The sequence below is a fragment of the Entelurus aequoreus genome, linkage group LG12 (genome assembly GCF_033978785.1).
Source record: "Entelurus aequoreus isolate RoL-2023_Sb linkage group LG12, RoL_Eaeq_v1.1, whole genome shotgun sequence".
Classification (NCBI taxonomy): domain Eukaryota; kingdom Metazoa; phylum Chordata; class Actinopteri; order Syngnathiformes; family Syngnathidae; genus Entelurus; species Entelurus aequoreus.
The window spans coordinates 36,325,026-36,346,026 of NC_084742.1; the positions used below are offsets into that span (position 1 = coordinate 36,325,026).

At 37.1% G+C, this 21,001-nt stretch overlaps 1 protein-coding gene across 1 annotated transcript in view; it reads right to left on the reverse strand.

The window, feature by feature from the left end:
• Positions 1 to 5,737, reverse strand: part of LOC133662164 (tumor necrosis factor ligand superfamily member 10-like) — an 80,471-nt gene extending 74,734 nt beyond the window's left edge. The window contains exon 1 of the mRNA XM_062065899.1: positions 5,303 to 5,737. Coding sequence (XP_061921883.1) covers positions 5,303 to 5,527 — 225 coding nt within the window. The 5' untranslated portion in view covers positions 5,528 to 5,737. The remainder of the gene's footprint in view (positions 1 to 5,302) is intronic.
• Between the last annotated feature and the right edge of the window lie 15,264 nt (positions 5,738 to 21,001).

Sequence of the window (21,001 nt, forward strand, 5' to 3'; positions counted from 1 at the left end):
CATAAATTTAAAAAAATTTCTTGAATAAAAAAGAAAGTAAAACAATATAAAAACAGTTACATAGAAACTAGTAATTAATGAAAATTAGTCAAATTAATTTTTAAAGGTTAGTACTATTAGTGGACCAGCAGCACGCACAATCATGTGTGCTTACGGACTGTATCCCTTGCAGACTGTATTGATATATATTGATATATAATGTAGGAACCAGAATATTAATAACAGAAAGAAACAACCCTTTTGTGTGAATGATTGTGAATGAGTGTAAATGGGGGAGGGAGGTTTTTTGGGTTGGTGCACTAATTGTAAGTGTATCTTGTGTTTTTTATGTTGATTTAATAAAAAATAAATACCTTTTTTTTTTTAAACGATACCGATAATAAAAAAAACGATACCGATAATTTCCGATATTACATTTTAACGCATTTATCGGCCGATAATATCGGCAGGCCGATATCATCGGACATCTCTACTGCTAACCCTATGGAGCGTCACAATGGCTGGGATGGCGGATGAAGGCTGCAGCAGAAAAGGGTCCCCAGTCGTCTTGGACTCCATGCCACTGGACCCTGACCCGGATCTGTCAAGGATCATGTGGTGACTGTCTGTGCACCAGTCTCCCCACGTTAAACAAAGTCACGCACAGGCATCCTCCATAAAGGGATACACCCCTACCAGGAGGATCGTCATACTCGCTTCGAGTGATGATGATATTGTCTTTAATATTAGTACTCACTACAAGGAGGATGCAACATCATATTTTTTTTAGTTGCTTGGTCGCTTTTTACGCGCGAGCACGGTTTCGCCCAACTCCATCTACAAAAATGGAAGCAAGACACGTAAGTTGACTTCATGATTTGTTGTTAAAAAAGGACTAAACACATAAGATCATGTTGCACCTTTCTTATGACATAAAGCAAAATGTCTTGCTTGTCAAACTTGTTCCATCAAGTGGAGGTTCCACAGTGATCGTATCCAAAACAGCTGACTGTCATTAGCGCTGGCGGGAGTGTTGCAAAGCCTCTTTTGATGGGTCTTTTTTATTAATGTTGAGTGAAAAGAGCAGCATATGTATGTTCAAACATACAGTAAGTCCTCTTATAGTGTGTTTAAAGCGTTGTTGAGCTTGGAAATGACAGAGCATCACATCACAAGTCTCCGTGTGTGCCGTCGTGTACACGCATAAGCAGAGAGTTTTGGAACTCTCCACTTTGGCCAGCGTTTGCAAAAGTTTGCGTTTTTAAAGACAAAAGTATGCGCCTGCGTGTGGACAAGAGGCCTAAACGCAGAGATAAGTAAGCGTTTATTAAGTATCTGTGTTCGTGTGGACATGGACTAAACCGATTCAGTAACAATTAACAAAACAATTCAAGCAGTGTGACTGTGAAATAAATATTGGATACTGGACCCTGCAGGTGAAGTTACCTATTCCTGTTATTTCTTGTAAGGGGATTTTGTATAAATTAATTATAGATACAAACAAGCAAGTTAATGATTAACGGCCAATGCATTCACGTCTTATTTGAATAAAGTGCAACCAACACATTAGGTTGAACTAACAAGAGTAAACACATTCAAGCAATTTTCAATAAAAGTACAGTAACCAACATTTTAAAAATAGATTTACCTGCTACTTCTGCCTTTGTTTTCCAGCATAAAAATAATCCAAAATTATTAACAAAAATAAAGTGCAACCAACATGTCTTCAGCCTATTAACAGTAGGTTTACTTGAGATATTAAGTGCAACTAAATCTTTTCAGGTTAAGTGAGCAGTGGTTTGACCTGCCACTACTCACATCATCATAAAAACATGACGGAAGTGACAGCGGGACAAGTTTCAGTGACACACGGACAAAAAGTGATGAACAAAGTTATAACTTTTTCAGTTATAAATAACTAGAGGTGGGAATCTTTGACCACCTCATGATTACGATTCAGAAGTTACTATTTGTTTTTTAATCTTTTTTTTGTTTTTTGTTTTTGTTTTTTTTTTGTTATTTTGTTTTCTTTTTTGGGGGTGGGGGGGTATGTATGTTTGTGTGTATGTTTGTATACAAATATGCATATTGTTGGTTTTATTTGTTCATAACACTTTACTGTATTCGTGTATAGGGGTGTGTGTGTATGTATGTTTTTTTTTATTTTCTTCACTGACTGTTAAGATTAGTCTTATTGAAATGTGTCTTCTTGTTGTCTCCCTCCCCCTGTTGTTTGTGGTGTTTTGTGGGCATTTGCATTGCCAACAATTCAATGTATACTGCTGTAAATGTGTAAAAATTGAAAATCCGAAATAAATCTTTAATTAAAAAAAAGAAAGTTACGATTCGATTAAAAATCGATTATTATTGATTATTATCTTTAATTTATGTATGTTTGAGCAATTTTACATTTCTTTTTGTTTCACTAAATAAGCGTTTATGACTTAAAACTTTTGAAAACATTGCATTTGAAACAAGAAATAGTTGACTTACATTTATTAGATTTGTGGAAATGTGTGCAAAACTGTAACATAAGTGCCCTGTAGTAAAGGAGCTGCTCATTCTCTGTGAGGTGGCTCGCTGCAGTCAGCCACATTTTACAACTATCTGCATTAATTTATTTACAGTAAATAAATCGATTATCGATGATTGACGTTTACTAATCGATTTTATAATCATCCAAGTGCGAATTGCGATGCATTTAAAAATCGATTATTTCCCCCACTTTTATAAATAACTATTTCTAACTTTTTCAACAATACCAAAATACAGTGAGTGTTTCTTACACTGTTTTCAACCTTCCGTCTCAACATGGTGCGCCTGCAGACTTGCTCATCTGTCACTTCCCTTTTGTCCATCGCATCGTTTGTGGTGTAAAGTTCAGTTGTGGCTTTATATTATTGTGTTGTGTCATTTGTCTTTGTTGTGGCTTTTGCATTAACGTTTTTGTGTTGTAATTTATAATCTTGACTTGTGACAGTTGTTATGACCTTTCTCGACCACCGAAGATATCCGCCATTTTTGTTTTTATAACACCACAGACTGACAGACAGACTTGAATAACATTTAACAACCTTATTATTAAAAGTGTTAAACTTCATATAAAGTCTGCCGTTCTTAAATTCAATGTTTTCTTTTTTTCAAGTATCGATAAATTCGATGTTGGAGCTATAGCCGTCTTCAGGAAGGCCAAATTGCCCAGCACAGATTGATAATATTAGGGCTGTGAATCTTTGGGCACCGCACGATTCAATTCGATTCTTGAGGATAATAATTCGATTTAAAATCGATTCTTGATTCAAAACTATTCTCAATTCAAAATCCATACTTTTTAATAACATTGGGTGCCAGTTCTATGATTAATTACATTGCTCCATAAAATAGATGAACAGGTTTTCAGGTGTGATACATTTCTATATTACTTAAAAGAAACCTGGTTTTGTTAAATAAAATTTGACGCAAACATTTAATAAAGTCAAATACAAATAAGGAAGTATCCAACATTTCCAGCAGATATGGGCATCTACATCAACAATATGATTTGCCTGAGTGGCTGGACAGGTCAGATTTTAAAAAATTGATAAAATAAAATAAAAAAATAAAAAAATAGATTTTGGGGACGGAGTGGTGCGGTTCCTCGTTCGATCCCCAGCTTCTACCAACCTAGTCACGTCCGTTGTGTCCTTGAGCAAAACACTTCACCCTTGCTCCTGATGGCAGCCCCCGCCATATGTGTGTGTGAATGGATGAATGTGGAAATAGTGTCAAAGCGCTTTGAGTACCTTGAAGGTAGAAAAGCGCAAAACAAGTATAACCCATTTACCTTTTTTTTTTAATCGATTAAGAATCGTTACAAATAAGAATCGCGATTAATTCGAAAATGTATATACTTGAAATATAGGAATATAAATCGATCTATCGATATATCTATCAATCGTTACAGTTCACCTCTAATCGCCATACATACAGTATATACAGTATTGTACTTAAAAAAAAACAAACGTGCAGTTACACAACACGTCTTAATTGTCAAAGCTTCTTTCTGCTGGAAATTGACTTGAGACTGTGCCCTCTGCTGAACTCTTAACTGCAGCATCCTGCAGATAGCGCCATCAAACCACTTTCTATTTTAAATTACCATTTTAAAAAAAACGACATTATTTTAATTTGAAACAGAGAAAATAAAATTGGTATTACGCGGGGTCACAAATGCTGAATACTTTCCGAAAATGAGGTGTAGCGGGAAAAATATAGCATGAGGTTATAGAAAAAAAATTATAACTTTGATTTTAATGGAGCTTTGCGAGCACAATGCGACCACATTGGTCCAGAGCAGTGGTTCTTAACCTTGTTGGAGGTACCGAACCTCACCAATTTCATATGCGCATTCACCGAACCCTTCTTTAGTGAAAAATAAAATGATGTTTTTTTTCAAATTCAAGACAAAGTTATATGTTTTTGGTAAATCTTTAGTATGGGGAACATATTCTAAGTAATAAAGACTTAATTTAGAGTTATTTGGTTAGGGTTAGGGTCAGGGTTAGAGGGTTAGGGTTATAATAAGGCCATGCCTAATAAGGCATTAATAAAGTACTTAATAATGACTAGTTAAGAGCCGATATGTTACTAATTTGTATGTTAATAAGCAACTAATTAATGGTGAATATGTTCCCCATACTAAAGTGTTACCATGTTTTTTTTACTGGTGCATAAAATGAACCGTGCATGAACATCACCTTGTTGAAAGAACACAACCAACACAGTGCATAAACTCACAACAAATTACACACCTGCAAACCAGTCAGCTGTTGCCGTATCCATAATTCGCCGATAAGGAGAAGTTTGTATTTACACGATGAGTCGGGTGTGTTTTGACCTCCGCCGAACCCCTGAGGCAGACTCACCGAACCCCTAGGGTTCGATCGAACCCAGGTTAAGAACCACTGGTCCAGAGGGACAATAAATACAAACACCTTCTAATATAAGGGTTATTTAAAAAATATATATACTTCAAAAAGTGTCCAACTTCTATGCATGTATAGAGAACATATATTGAGAATGCAAACTTGCACACATTCAGGATGACATCACTTATTTTCTGCATATGCATAACCCAAGTGAAAGTATTTGATCTGCATCGTGGTGTTTCGATTCGCCTTCTTGTCATTTAGTGCACCTGTATGCACTTTGATTTGCCTTGTGCTTTATCGATAACGCGCATTGCCTTGCAAAACAACACGTCCAGTAAGCAACATGATGAGTTTGGTGCGTCAAGGGTTAAAAAAGGGCCGAGGCGTAGTTCCTGCTTGCAGACAGGGCTTACCTGCGATATGGACATGTTCAGGTAGACAAAGAGTCCGGTGGTGGAGGCAACCTGCAGCACCACCACCACGACCACCACCAGGGCCACCCACATCTTGGAGGGCGCTTCCCTGCGTCCTGCGCCGGGTCCGCCGGCCGGAACCATCATGTAGGTGGTGGACTCGCTGCTCACAGATCGGAAGTAATCCTGGTTCTGGTTCTGCTGCTGCGCGCTCGGAGCGGCCATGGCGCTCCCGACGCATGGAACCCGGGAGAAGAGCGGCGAGGCAGGGTGGGCGGGAGTGGCTGGATGGGGTCAGGGGCCCAGGGGGGTGGGGGGGAGGAAGGGGGTCTCTCCAGGACTTTTTTTGGGGGAGAGAGAAAAGTTAGATCTCCATGCGAAAGGAGGGAAGGAGTTAAAGCTCCATGTCCTGCTGTGCGCTTTCCAGCTGCCCGGAGCCGAACTGGAGCTGCAGAGCAGGCTGAGAGGGGCTGGTTTAACCTCTTCATCACCCGGGGGGTGGGGTGGGGGGGGGGGGGTGGCGACGAGGAGAAGAAGGAGAAGGAGGAGTAGGAGGACGGCGCTGTCTCACTAGCAATAGGCGATACTGCAAAAGTTGGTATCGACCCAATACCGCGTATGGCCGATACAGATACTTTTTACTTGAAATTCGTCAAGATCAACGAAATGATTTTTGCAATGTTGTTGTTAATGTGTTCATCACACAAGGCACATATTTTAGGCAAATATGGATTAAATATTCTTAATAACAGTAAATATAGGACACTGTAACAGTATAACAACACTATTATGTTAGATCCACTATGGCAGGGGTGTCCAAAGTTTTTCCACTAAGGGCCGCACACTGAAAAATCAAAGCAAGCGGGGGCCATTTTGATATTTTATATTTCAATAACCAATACAATATATATATATATATATATATATATATATATATATATATATATATATATATATATATATATATATATATATATATATATATATATATATATATATATATATATATATATATATATATATATATATATATATATATATATATATATATATATATATATATATATATATATATATATATATAGGGACGGCGTGGCAAAGTTGGTAGAGTGGCTGTGCCAGCAATCGGAGTGTTGCTGGTTACTGGGGTTCAATTCCCACCTTCTACCTTCCTAGTCACGTCTGTTGTGTCCTTGGGCAAGACACTTCACCCTTTGCCTCTGATGGCTGCTGGTTAGCGCCTTGCATGGCAGCTCCCTCCATCAGTGTGTGAATGTGTGTGTGAATGGGTGAATGTGGAAATACTGTCAAAGCGCTTTGAGTACCTTGAAGGTAGAAAAGCGCTATACAAGTATAACCCATTTATTATTTACATTTAGGCCTCCACTCAGGCTTGATCCTTGGGACTCCAAAGGTTTTTATTATTATTATTATTATTATTCAAGGTTTAAATCTCTATCAATCAATCAATCAATCAATCAATGTTTATTTATATAGCCCTAAATCACAAGTGTCTCAAAGGGCTGCACAAGCCACAACGACATCCTCAGTACAGAGCCCACATACGGGCAAGGAAAAACTCACCCCAGTGGGACGTCGGTGTGAATGACTATGAGAAACCTTGGAGAGACCGAAAGCAATGGATGTTGAGTGGGTCTGACATAATATTGTGAAAGTCCAGTCCACAGTGGATCCAACACATCAGCGAGAGTCCAGTCCATAGTGGGGCCAGCAGGAAACCGTCCCGAGCGGAGACGGGTCAGCAGCGCAGAGATGTCCCCAACCGATGCACAGGCTAGATCAACATTAGGTCTATCTGTCAATATAACGTTGTTAAAGATTTAAGTTGTGTGCTCCTTTTGTCCAAAAAAATCCTGTTTGTTATGGAAAAAACAAAATATGCAATATTTTCACCCAATTAAAATTTTAAGTGGAATATTCGAGATTATATAATATTTGGAGCTTTAAAAAGGTCAATAACTCATAACAACATTGCTTTTAATTAATTTTTTTTTTTTGAGCAATGACACTTAAAAAAGAAAGTCCCACTAAAATGATTGGGGATCCAAAAGGGTCCTACTCATTAAAGTGTAAAATATATATATATATATATATATATATATATATATATATATATATATATATATATATATATATATATATATATATATATATATATATATATATATATATATATATATATATATATATATATATATATATATATATATATATATATATATATATATATATATATATATATATAAGTTTTATTGTTGTTTATGTTTTTTGTTTGTTCGTTTTAGGCCCTTCTTTAAAAAAATTTAAAAAAAAACAGCTTAGTTTTTTTATATGGCTAACACAAAATATGCAACATTTTCTCAAAGTGGAATATTTAATGTGACGTAATAGGAGCCTTGAATAGGTCAATAATTCATAATGACATTGATTTTGATTCATTATTATTTTTTAAAGAAAGAAACAGCCTGCATGGCAACTTTGCGTTGTTAGAGTCAACATTGCAACATTTTCTTGTTACATTTCACCTGTTTGCTCTTTTAGACCACTTTTTATGTTTTGTTTATTTTTTTAGCTTATTTTTAGAATGTGTCGTGGGGCCATTAAAAAATTACATGCGGGCCGCAAATGGCCCCCGGACCGCACTTTGGATACCCCTGCACTATGGACTGGACTCTGACACAATTATGCTAGATCAGTGGTTCTTAACCTTGTTGGAGGTACCGATTTTTGTGGGAATAAACTTGAAAAATAACTATCTTAAACTTATCGATAGTATCGATATTTAAGTCTGTGTATCTTGAAAACAGATTCTTTTTACAGTGATTTTTTCTCTTTTTTCCCCCCCTTTTAAACCCTCAATTCCTCTGGCACGGAGCTCTGAGGCACTCCTAAAAGTGTTTATTACAGTATTCTTGTTTTATATAATTTCCACCCACATTCTGACCTTTTTCTGGTTTTTCTAGTTTGGATTCACAAGTAAAACAGAGGCACTTGATTTTATATACCGGTAGGTCACAGCACAGATGTAATGCATCAGTTTTTTTTTCTCCTACAAAGGACAAAACACATGCATTTCCCCATTTTGGCCACCAGGAGACCTGTTCAGTAGTTTGCATTCTACTTAGGGCTGTTTGCAACTTGCTCACAGTTATATTTTTAACACTCTCACACTATTAACTAGATCCACTCGACGTCCGTTGCACCGGTCGCCCAGGGGTGGGTCCCCACATCTGATGTCCCCTCCAAGGTTTCTCATTGTATCCCATTGGGTTGAGTTTTTTCTTGCCCTGATGTGGGATCTGAGCCAAGGATGTCGTTGTGGCTTGTGCAGCCCTTTGAGACACTTGTGATTAAGGGCTATATACATAAATACACTTTGATTGAATGATTTTTGTTTAACCAAAAAAGAACACCAGCGTCTAGCGTATGTTAGTGGTTTTACAGAAAATATATGCATTTTTAAATCTCTAGAGTAATTATAAATGATGAATTCAAAACAGAGAAGTAAGTGTGAGCCTGGACTTGCTTTTCCAAAGAGAAGATGCTAATATTGTGGCCTGCCGTGAGTGATTTGTTATTGCTGTCGTTTTCAAGGCTTCTTTTTGTCATGAAAAGTCCAGTTTAATGCAAATAATGGGAGGGACATTCTGAATAGCTCCTTTCAACTTTAATCCAAAATGACAGAACAACAAACGTTCCACTGAAATTAAACACACAAAGAATTTAAAAGCGACCAGAACATATTGCATCTATCTTGTGACAGTAAGTTGATTGGAAATAAAATAACAATATATACTACAATTTGGGTTGATTCTGTGGCATTTATATCCCTTTAAAGGGGCGTTGCTGCTCCACATGCCAGAGGGTCCTAGCAGTCCAAGGTGACACAGGTATTCCACCAATGTTACATTTACATGATCCACACTGCATGCCTGTTGCAATTAACCATTTACCATATTATATTAACTATAGGGCTGTCAAAATTAACAAGTTAACTCATTTCATTAATCAGAAAAAATATCACATTAATTATGAACAAAATTTGTTTAATCGTGCAATTTATTTTTACTCTTCTAACTTAACAAATTAATTATTAATTGATCTGATCAATGATCAGATCAATGGATACATGCAGTACACAAATGAGTGAGGAGACTCCGACCGGTGTGTTTGCTGGCAAATTTTACCCCAAAATACAACCTGAGAGAGCTTTAGATGAAACTGTTACCAAGTTTTGTGCAAATAAATGACTTGCGTTCAAGTCATACGTAAAAACTTTCCGACAATAAAATTACATTTTGTTTATAAATATAGGGGTCTTTTCTTAAGCATGTTTTAATAATGCAAGTGAATACTCAGCTGTGATTAATCATGATTAATCCAAATTTCAAAATATAACCAATTTGATTAAAAAAAAAAAAAAATCACGTCATGACAGCACCAATATTAACTTGTGCTCACATTGCGTTTTTTATTCATCAAGTGTTTATCCATTATTACCAACTTAAGATGAATGCAATTGGGTGTTTAAAAAAAAAGAAAAGAAATTGGCCAATTTTCATAAAACATAGTTTTTCCACAAAGAAAAGTGATACCCTTTTGCCAAATATGCAGGATCAAAAATTAATTCAGATGTATGTCTATGGATTTATTTTCTGTTTGGTGCAGGACTTAGGTTAAGGGATTGGGGGCACTGTTCTAAATCAGATTTGTATCTTGCAACATTTATATTTAGATTAAACATTTAGGTTTAGAGTTAACATTCAACGCTCACATTTACATTTAGAATTAAGGTTTAGATTGAACATTTAGGTTTAAATTTAAAATGTAGATTTAGTTTTAACATTTGGATTTAGATTTAACATTTAGGTTTAAGTTTGGATTTGAGATTTATATTAATATTTAACATTTAGGTGTACATTTAACATTTAAATTTAACATTTAGATTTAGATTTAAGATTTGGGTTTAGATATAACATTTGGATTTAAGATTTAGATTGAAGAATTAAATTTAAGATTTAGATTGAAGAATTAAATGTAACATTTATATTTATATTTAACATTTAGATATATCGTTTAGAGTCAACATTTCATTTAAATTTAAATGTGACAAAAGTGAGCTAAATGTGAAAAATATATCTGCAAGAAAAATGTGACTGAACTTTTACAATCGGCACCCCATATATGTTGCTTTATTTTAAAAAAAAGAGAAGAAAAAAATGTTTAGAAATAGCAGGCATCAGTTTGAATACTAATGAGGTGGAGCCTCCAGATGTGACAGCCGCTTCTTTCGAACACAAACTGAACGTCCAGCGAGAGTGAGTTTGAGGCCTCGACGGGCCTGAATGTGCCCACATGTTCTAATGGATTCAATCAAGACAAGAGAGGCAAGGAAATAGTTTGTTCCCCCACAAAAACATATTGATGATGATGTTTTGGTTTCTGACGGCAGGCAGATTGTGTGTCAAAAACGCCTCTATTTGGATTCTGCAAGGTCACGCGATGACCGCAGACACAAGTCGAGACTCCACAACCTGTATTAGCGCTCACGCCGCGAATCACTTTTGTCTTCCAACATTCTTGTTTGTTTTAAAGAACTGTCATCTTGTGGCTATCCTAATAAACGCTGAGGTCAAACCCAATCCACAACAAGACTCCAATAAGGTACATTGTTTACCAGTGGGTCACAAAACAGTCCCTCTCAGTCACATGAGCTTGGAAAATGTTTTTGTTTTTTTAAGGGCTGTCAAAGTTAACGCGTTAATGCATGCAATTACAAAACCCAAAACCGGTGAAGTTGGCACGTTGTATAAATCCTAAATCGTAAATAAAAACAGAATACAAAGATTTGCAAATTCTTGTCAACCTATATTCAATTGAATAGACTGCAAAGACAAGCTAGTTAGCGTTCGAACTGGAAAACGTTGATATTTTTTGCAAATATTAGCTCATTTGGAATTTGATGCCTGAAACATTTTTCAAAAAAGCTGGCACAAGTGGCAAAAAAGACTGAGAAAATTGAGGAATGCTCATCAAAAACTTTTTTGGAACATTCCACAGGTGAACAGGTTAATTGGGAACGGGTGGGTGCCATGATTGGGTATAAAAGTAGCTTCCGTGAAATGCTCAGTCATTCACAAACAAAGATGAGGCGAGGGTCACCACTTTGTCAACAAATGCGTGAGCAAATTGTCCAGCAGTTTAAGAACAACATTTCTCAACCAGCTATTGCAAGGAATTTAGGGATTTCTCCATCTACGGTCCGTAATGTCATCAAAAGGTTCAGAGAGTCTGGAGAAATCACTGCATGTCAGTGGCAAGGCTGTGACCTTCGATCCCTCAGGCGGTACTGCATCAAAAACTGACATCAATGTGTAAAGGATATCACCACATGGGCTCAGGAAAACTTCAGAAAACCACTGTCAGTAACTACAGTTCGTCGCTACATCTGTAAGTGCAAGTTAAAACTCTACAATGCAAAGTGAAAGCCATTTATCAACAACACCCGGAAACGCCGCCGGCTTCGCTGGGTCCGAGCTCATCCAAGATGGACTGATGCAAAGTGGAAAAGTGTTCTGTGGTCTGACGAGTCCACATTTCCTATTGCTTTTGGAAACTGTGGACGTCGTGTCCTCCGGACCAAAGAGGAAAAGGACCATCCGGACTGTTATAGGTGCAAAGTTCAAAAGCCAGCATCTGTGATGGTATGTGGGTGTATTAGTTCCCAAGGCATGGGTAACTTACACATCTGCGAAGGCACCATTAATGCTTAAAGGTACGTACAGGTGTTGGAGCAACATATGTTGCCATCCAAGCAACGTCTATTTCATGGACGCCCCTGCTTATTTCAGTAAGACAATGCCAAGCCACATTCTGCACGTGTTACAACAGAGTGGCTTGTTTTGGCTTGCTTGTAGTCCAGACCTGTCTCACATTGAAAATGTGTGGCGCATTATGAAGCGTAAAATACCACAACGGAGACCCCGGACTGTTGAACAACTTAAGCTGTACATCAAGCAAGAATGGGAAATAATTCCACCTGAAAAGCTTAAAAAATGCTGCCATTAAATTCTAAGTCAATTATTATTTGCAAAAAAAATGAAGTTTTTCAGTTCGGACATTAAATATCTTGTCTTTGCAGTCTATTCAATTGAATATAAGTTGAAAAGGATTTGCAAATCATTGTATTCGGTTTTTATTTACGAATTACACAACGTGCCAACTTCACTGGTTTTTGCAAAACAATACTGTCTCATTCGTGTATAAATGGATATTAATCACGTAATTTATTTTGACTGTACATGCTCCTTTACTGTAAGTGTGGCTGGTTACCCAAAGAATTGTACAGGTTGTCTTACGGTCAGTGTTTAGATCAATGCAAAGTCAATGCATGCAAGAATGAGTGAGGAAAAGGGTGTGCTCCCGTGCAAATTTCACTTTATATAACACTCTAATGGGACTTTAGATACAACTTTTTGCATGTTTTGAACACATAAATGTAGCACAGTCGAGTAAAACCTTTAAAAAGTATTACTGTATGACATTGTGACAATTAAATTGCATTTGTGTCCAAATATTAAGGTATTGTTAAAAGGTCATTTAAGTTATGCAAGCAAGTAATTTACTACGTTTAATCAATGTTCAAAAGTATAATTGACTTTATTTAAAAAATAATGTAAGATCCCTTGTATAGTTTTTTCAGTGGTAAAGAAGAAAGTCATGTGCAATACTTTCTAACTTTATTGATTCCTTCAGGAGAGTTCCCTCAGGAAACATAATGATATATAATGATGAGGGGCAAAGTGATAAATCTCACAGGTTTAACTTTTGTTGTAATGTTCTTGATTTTTGTGGTTAGTCCCCTGTGCCAACTTTTTTGCAGCGTGTTGCTGCCATTAAATTCTAAGTTAATGATTATTTGCAAAAATAAATTCAGTTTCTCAGTTCGAACATTAAATATCTTGTCTTTGCAGTCTATTCAATTGAATATAAGTTGAAAAGGATTTGCAAATCATTGTATTCTGTTTTTATTTACGACTTACACAACGTGCCAACTTCACTGGTTTTGGGTTTTGTATATAAAACTACTACAATATTTGTATAACTTTATTTAATTTTAGAAAAAGGCTTTGTGTAATTAGTCATTAGTATCGACATTTAATTGTGCTTTCTTTCTTTACTTACCATATTTTTCGGACTGTAAGTCGCAGTTTTTTTCATAGTTTGGCCGGGGGTGCGACTTATACTCAGGAGCGACTTATGTGTGAAATTATTAACACATTACCGTAAAATATCAAATAATATTATTTAGCTCATTCACGTAAGAGACTAGACGTATAACATTTCATTGGATTTAGCGATCAGGAGTGACAGATTGTTTGGTAAACGTATAGCATGTTCTATATGTTATAGTTATTTGAATGACTCTTACCATAATATGTTACGTTAACATACCAGGCACGTTCTCAGTTGGTTATTTATGCCTCATATAACGTACACTTATTCAGCCTGTTGTTCGCTATTCTTTATTTATTTTAAATTGCCTTTCAAATGTCTATTCTTGGTGTTGGGTTTTATCAAATACATTTCCCTAAAAAATGCGACTTATACTCCAGTGCGACTTATATATGTTTTTTTCCTTCTTTATTATGCATTTTCGGCCGGTGCGACTTATACTCCAGAGCGACTTATACTTCGAAAAATACGGTACTCACATTGCTTCGATTAATGTTATCATATGCCACATTTTATGAATGGCCCCCGGGCCACACTGTGGACAACTTTAGTGTGTATGAAAATGTCCTTTTCCATACACTTTGCAATAAAAGGGGTCATTACAGAAAAAATAAGAAAAAAACAAAACCTTGGCGGGCTATTTGAGCTCTGCAAGGTCGCACACTGACCGCAGACGCGAGACAGTATTTGACACCTGTGTTGCTGTCTCAACATGCACCACTCTGCCCGAGGGGGTGGGGGGCACCTTCCGCAAATCATTTTTCCTTCCAGATTGACTCGACACTCCAAGCGTCGTCTTGTGGGAATCCAAACAAAAGCTGCGGTGGAACTAGATTGGCAGCAGCCACATAAACCTCCAATAACAGAACCTGGGAGTTCTCACAGCACCGTCCAAACACGCTTCCGTGTTCCGACATGTCCGACGCAGCGATTGCGTCCTTTTCAACACCACTTCCGCCATTCTCCTTCCTTCCAGGGAAACCGATAGCGTCAGTGTTTCTACATGACAGATAAACGGCCGCCGGCTGCAGGGAATTGGGACTTTTGATAGGAGAACGAGCGTGACGGTGTTAAAAGTCAGAGGTCAGATGTGGAACCGGAGAAGCCCGATGGTCCGAGTGTGGATCAAATTCACAGATTCTGACGCCATTAGTCTTTATGAATTAGTAGCATAGGACATTGACACAATATTACATTGTAGGACACATTCCTGGCTCCCTAAAATGTATCGGGTTTTTCCTGAACCTTTGCCTTTTTCACGGGAATCATTTGTTTTTGTTGCTTCCCAACATGACGCTGGAGGCTGTCTTTCAACTCAGTGCAAATTTCAAACTTCCTATGAGACTTGAAAAAGTGAAAATCAACCTCAGCCTCAGATCAACTAAAAGGAGATTAACGATAAACCATGTTCACCATGATTTTGTCGTTCAGCGTCTCTGGGATTTGGTAGGATTTTTTTGTGATTGCCTGTATTCGCGGACGCTTTTTCAGAAAGTTGCGGCAAAAGTTGCAATGTTTTGAGGCTTATTTTAATATTGATTTTTTTTTTCTTTTTTTTTTCACTTTTGATTTTATGAATTGTTGTCATTGTAAAATAGCATACAAATACTGCATTGATGTTTTACTCATCTTATACCACGCAGACTTAAAAGTAGACACTAGATGTCAGTAGAGTTGTACGGTATACCGGTATTAGTATAGTACCGCGATACTAATAAATCATATTCGGTACTATATATAATTATAGATTATAAATTGGTTGGTCAACTTTGACTTTCAACTTGGACCCGAAGACACCGTGAGAAAGACACAAAAAGACGTTTGTTTGCGGCCACCTTTTTTTTTTCTCTTTTTTTTTTAACCTCAGGAGTGAGGATTATGATAAATTCATCATTGTGCTGAAAGATATAACCGTCCCATCAGTCTGCATACCAGTGAATGCGGACATTGTACAGTAAGTGGTTGTTATATTATATTTTTAGTTTTGTATCTGTTGTTTAACACTTACTAATACTGCTATGTTCAGTGTTTCACTAGAGCTGAATCTGCTTATCACACAGCTTCTAAAACTTGTAGCTCATCCTCCTTTTATTTAGCCACAAAAACATAGGCTTCTGGATCATCATTTGTCCTAAAGTAGTTGTCGTTGGCTTTCATGAAGTCTGCTGCTTTAATGAAGTTGTTGTTAGAAGGAAATAGTGAACGTTGCGCTCAGTAAAATCAATACGACCCCGCCAAAACAGTTCTGACAATGCTTAAAATGACCAAAATACATAAATATCATGTTATTATGAATGTGCCTGTTATTACATTACGTTGTTGGAGGTTTTTTTAAGGGTTTTTTTTATAGGTGCAATACATTGAATACCCATTACCTGTGGTGTTAGCTGCCTCTTGCTAACGGGTTTTAACGAGTTAGAATGCACAAAAAAGAGAACGCCATATGTGTTTGTGTCTCACATAGAGATTATAAATGATAGGCAAAATTCCCAAAAAGTGTGACTGGAAGTACCCGCTTCAGTCTTTTGCCCTGCACGTTTTACAGTGCCAGTCCCCTCAAAAACCGGAAACCAGTAATAGAACATTCAGCCTCTTTCTTACAAGCTATAACCCTCCGGAATCTGTCACGGATCTGAAGAGAAGTGAGAATTATTTTGCAAGTAGAAAACTTGTCTCAAAAGGCAATAAAGCAAATATGAGCAGGGCTTTTAAGTAGAGCTGCTTTGTTCCGACCCCATGAAGGCGACTCACAGGAAGCTCTACAGTAAGGCTGCAGATATGTTCACTGCCCCACAATGAACAGCAAAACAGAACATTTGGCTGCATGCAAGTTTTTAATGAAGACTTAGTACAGTATGTTGTATGCATACAAGGCAAGTGTGTGTGTGTGTGTGTGTGTGTGTGTGTGTGTGTGTGTGTGTGTGTGTGTGTGTGTGTGTGTGTGTGTGTGTGTGTGTGTGTGTGTGTGTGTGTGTGTGTATTTGCATCTATCTATTCCTTTTTTCTTTTTTTCTTTTTTTTAATGTTTTCAGTTCTTCTCAGCAGGATCAGCCTTTGCAAGCTTAAGGGTAACCTAAAGTGACACCAGTTGTTTACAGGAAGTTTACTGGAAGTATTATTGTCTTATGCTGCATTCTAGTGGGTGTTTGGGAGTATTGCAGCGTGAATTAGACAAAGATTATTTATGTATTTTAATATTTGTTTGGTTACTATGGTATATTATTTATTTATTATTTATTTGTTGACTGTTCTGTTACAGAGAACAAGGAAATTGGATAAAATTGCTATGGTATGAAAAGGGATAGGACTAAATAAGCTCTGCTTCTTCCTAGTCCTTTTCGGACGTGCTGTAATGAAACAACTGGAATTGTGTGATGCATTACATTGTATCATATGCATGTTCGAAATAAACTGAAACTGAACTGAACTGAACGGAATTAAAACCAGCCAGATGAATATTTTGAGCATTGCTGCATGAAATAACATTAGAACCCCTTTACAATAGCATCTTAGCTTCCCGGGTGGAGGACGTGATGATGGTTTCAGCCAGTTGGTGTGACACTCCACCCAGTTCTTCTCCTTCTCGCCAGCTTTGAATGCACAAGTTCATGATGTCACCGGCTAGAGACTCTGCAAAAGTGTCCATCTTGGCCACTGATGTGTCGCGAGAGGCCCAGTTGACCTCTCTGGCCAGGCCGCATTCGGAGGAAGTGTGTCCACTTAAGGGGGACGTTGTGGTCTGCAGGTCAAGATCCTGAATTTGCCTTAAACTTGACTGCAAGACTCTGTCTGCCATCTTGTCGGCAAAGTTATCATGGTAGGAAGACTGGTTCTGTCCACTTGAGGCCTCCATTGTATTCTGTGGGGACGGAACAACCCATTTATGGCTTTTATTTCATAACCACTCCCATCTATGTGGGAAAAAAGTGTTGAAAACCCCCACACAAAAACAGCTTGTCGCCACACGGTGAAACAGGAGGCACAGCTCAACTTCCAATAAAGCCCTTTCACAAGTGTCATCATCCAGACGATATTTCTCCATCACTTCTCCGCCACTGCCAGTTTGGAAATGCATCCCAGCGTTTGGACTTTCTCTTAAAAGTTCACGTCAGCGCACCAGTAGGTTGAGTGTTTAGTGCTAGTGCAAATATTTGCGTATTGAACTCATTTGTAGGACATAAAATACTCAGAATGTGTTTATGAAGAATATTTACAGCCAACTGGATGAAATTAGAATGAAAATGCACCTGCCGGCCTTACTCACCAGTGTCTTGTTGCAGGCGTCCTAAGATGTGAGTGTTCACGAAAAAAAGACAAACTTCCTGTGTGACAGCAAGAGGAAATGCTCTGCACTTGATGCGGCTTTGGCTTTTTTACAATTCATTCTTGCAGAGCAGATTTGTGTCTTTTGGTTCAATACTCACAAATTAAATACAAAACAAGGAGGCAATACTTAATCTTTTTGACACCTATGTGTGTTTTGTACTCCAGAGAGTGTGTATTGAGCAGATACACTGATTCATGAATATGTCAATGTTGTAATCCTATGAGGTGGGCAGTTCGATCCAAATACCGATTACTGTGGCGAATGTGCCGCATGATAGCAGAAGTGGTCGTGATCCCAGGGATGCAGAGGACAGCTGGAGACAGGGTGCAGGTAAAAAGAGTAACCAATGTTTAATTTAATATAATGAGGCTGCAAAGAGGAATGAAAAAAAGCTGCAAACTAGAAAATAAGAGCGTTGGACAAGAACTAACACTATAGATAGGAAGAGCCACCACAAAACAATGCAATGTTTGTTGTATTTGTATTGTACTTGTATTTTAAATTATTTATCATTATGTAGTTTCAATATTGTTGGGTTTTTTCAATCCTGTGTAATTTAATTGTGGATGTCAGATGCACCATAAAAGGACTACAGATGGAAATTAGCATGGTGCTAAATCTGGTGCAGCCATCTTCTTAATGTAACTGCACATTGTCCTTCAAATATACAAACAAACAAACAAACAAACAAACAAACAAAGGCATGTGCAGATTTTAGGCAGGCACAAGACTTTAAAACAACGTTGAGCGCTCGTTGAAATAGGTCCTGACGTTGAGCAACTCAAACCTGACGTTGGAACAACATGCTTTTTGACGACAGTTAATCAATGTTGGGTTCTGACGTTGATTTTATCTTTGAATTTTGGTCATTTCCTAACCAATATTCTATAACAGAAATACAGTGTTGAAACAACATGCTTTTTGATGACATGTATTCAATGTCAGGTTGGACGTTGATTTAACCATTGAAATTTGGAAATTTACCAACCAACGACATGGATCTAACGTTAGACATCAACGTTGTCTCAGTTTACAAATACAACTATTTTGCAACGTTGTTTCACACAAGTCGGGCAGCACGGTGGAACAGGGGTCACATTTTTGGGCTATGGGGCAAAAAGGATGTGAATGAGAGCCAATAGTCGTAATTGCCCTTTTTTTCAACTTATTTTTTGCAATTTACTTTTTTTTTTTGCTTAAACAATGCATGTTTGTCAAACACAAATACAAATAGACGGAGTAAATATTGAAAGGGTAAAAGAAAACACATTTTTGGGTGTGATAATAGATGATACAATGAACTGGAAACCTGATGTAAAAAATATATAACATAAAGTAGCAAGAAACACGTCAATAATGAATAAAGCAAAACATCCTCTAGACCAAAAATCACTTCATATTCTCTACTGCTCGCTAGTGTTACCATATCTGAGTTATTGTGTAGAAATATGGGGAAACAACTACAAATGTGCGCTTCATTCACCAACTGTGTTACAAAAAAGATCCATTAGAATAATACATAATGTTGGATATAGAGAACATACAAACCCTTTATTTATCAAATCACAATTATTGAAATTCAACGATTTGGTGCATTTGCAAACAACTACAATGATGTATAAAGCAAACTATAACCTGCTACCCAAGGATGTACAACAATTCTTCTCAACAAAAGAGGAGAAATATAACCTTAGAGGAAAATCTCATTTAAAACATTTGTATGCTCGTACAACACTTAAAACCTTTAGTGTATCAGTATGTGGAATTAAATTATGGAATGGATTAACCAAAGAAATCAAACAAAGAACACAGAACAAGAATTATGATGAACATCTTGAACCCTTTTTTTTATTGAGACAAAGATTATTTATGTATTTACAGTTGTTTACAGGAAGTTTACTGGAAGGATTCTTTTCCTATGCTGCGCTCTAGTGGATATTTGGCAGTATTGGAGCGTAAATTATACAGATTATTTATATATTTTAATATTTGTTTGACTACTATGGTATATTATTTATTTATTATTTATTTGTTCACTGTTCTGTTACAGAGAACAAGGAAATTGGAGAAAATTGCTATGGTATGAAAAGAGGTAGGATTAAAGAAGCTCTGCTTCTTCCTACTCCTTTTCGGACGTGCTGTAATGAAACAACTGGAATTGTGTGATGCATTACATTGTATCGTATGCATGTTCGAACAGAACAGAACTGAACTGAATTAGAGTATAAAGTATATTGGGATATGATCAAAATCTTATGTTATAACTGCGAGTAGAAAAAAAACTTATTTTGAAGGGCTCGTTCTTCAATAGCCGTATAACAGTGTTTTTCAACCTTTTTTAAGCCAAGGCACATTTTTTGCATTAAAAGAATCCGGAGGCACACCACCAGCAGACATCATTCAAAAGTTGACAGTAAAAAGTCGTCGCAATTGTTGAATATGAATTTCAACCATAACCAACATGCATCACTATAGCTCTTGTCTCAAAGTAGGTGTACTGTCACGACCTGTCACATCACGCCGTGACTTATTTAGATTTTTTTACTGTTTTCCTGTATGTAGTGTTTTAGTTCTTGTCTTGCGCTCCTATTTTGGTGGCTTTTTCTCTTTTTTTTGGTATTTTCCTGTAGCAGTTTCATGTCTTCCTTTGAGCGATATTTCCCGCATCTACTTTGTTTTAGCAATCCAGAATATTTCAGTTGTTTTTATCCTTCTTTGTGGGGACATTGTTGATTGTCATGTCATGTTCGGATGTACGCCGACTTTGCTCCACAGTAAGTCTTTGCTGTCGTCCAGCATTCTGTTTTTGTTTACTTTGTAGTCAGTTCAGTTTTAGTTTCGTTGTGCATAGCCTTCCCTTAGCTCAATGCCTTTTCTTAGGGGCATTCACCTTTTGTTTATTTTTGGTTTAAGCATTAGATACCGTTTTACCTGCACACTGCCTCCCGCTGTTTCCAACATTTACAAAGCAATTAGCTACCTGCTGCCACCTACTGATATGGAAGAGTATTACACGGTTACTCTGCTGAGCTCTAGACAGCACCGACACTCAACAACAACACATCATTTGCAGACTATAATTACTGGTTTGCAAAAAATATTTTTAACCCAAATAG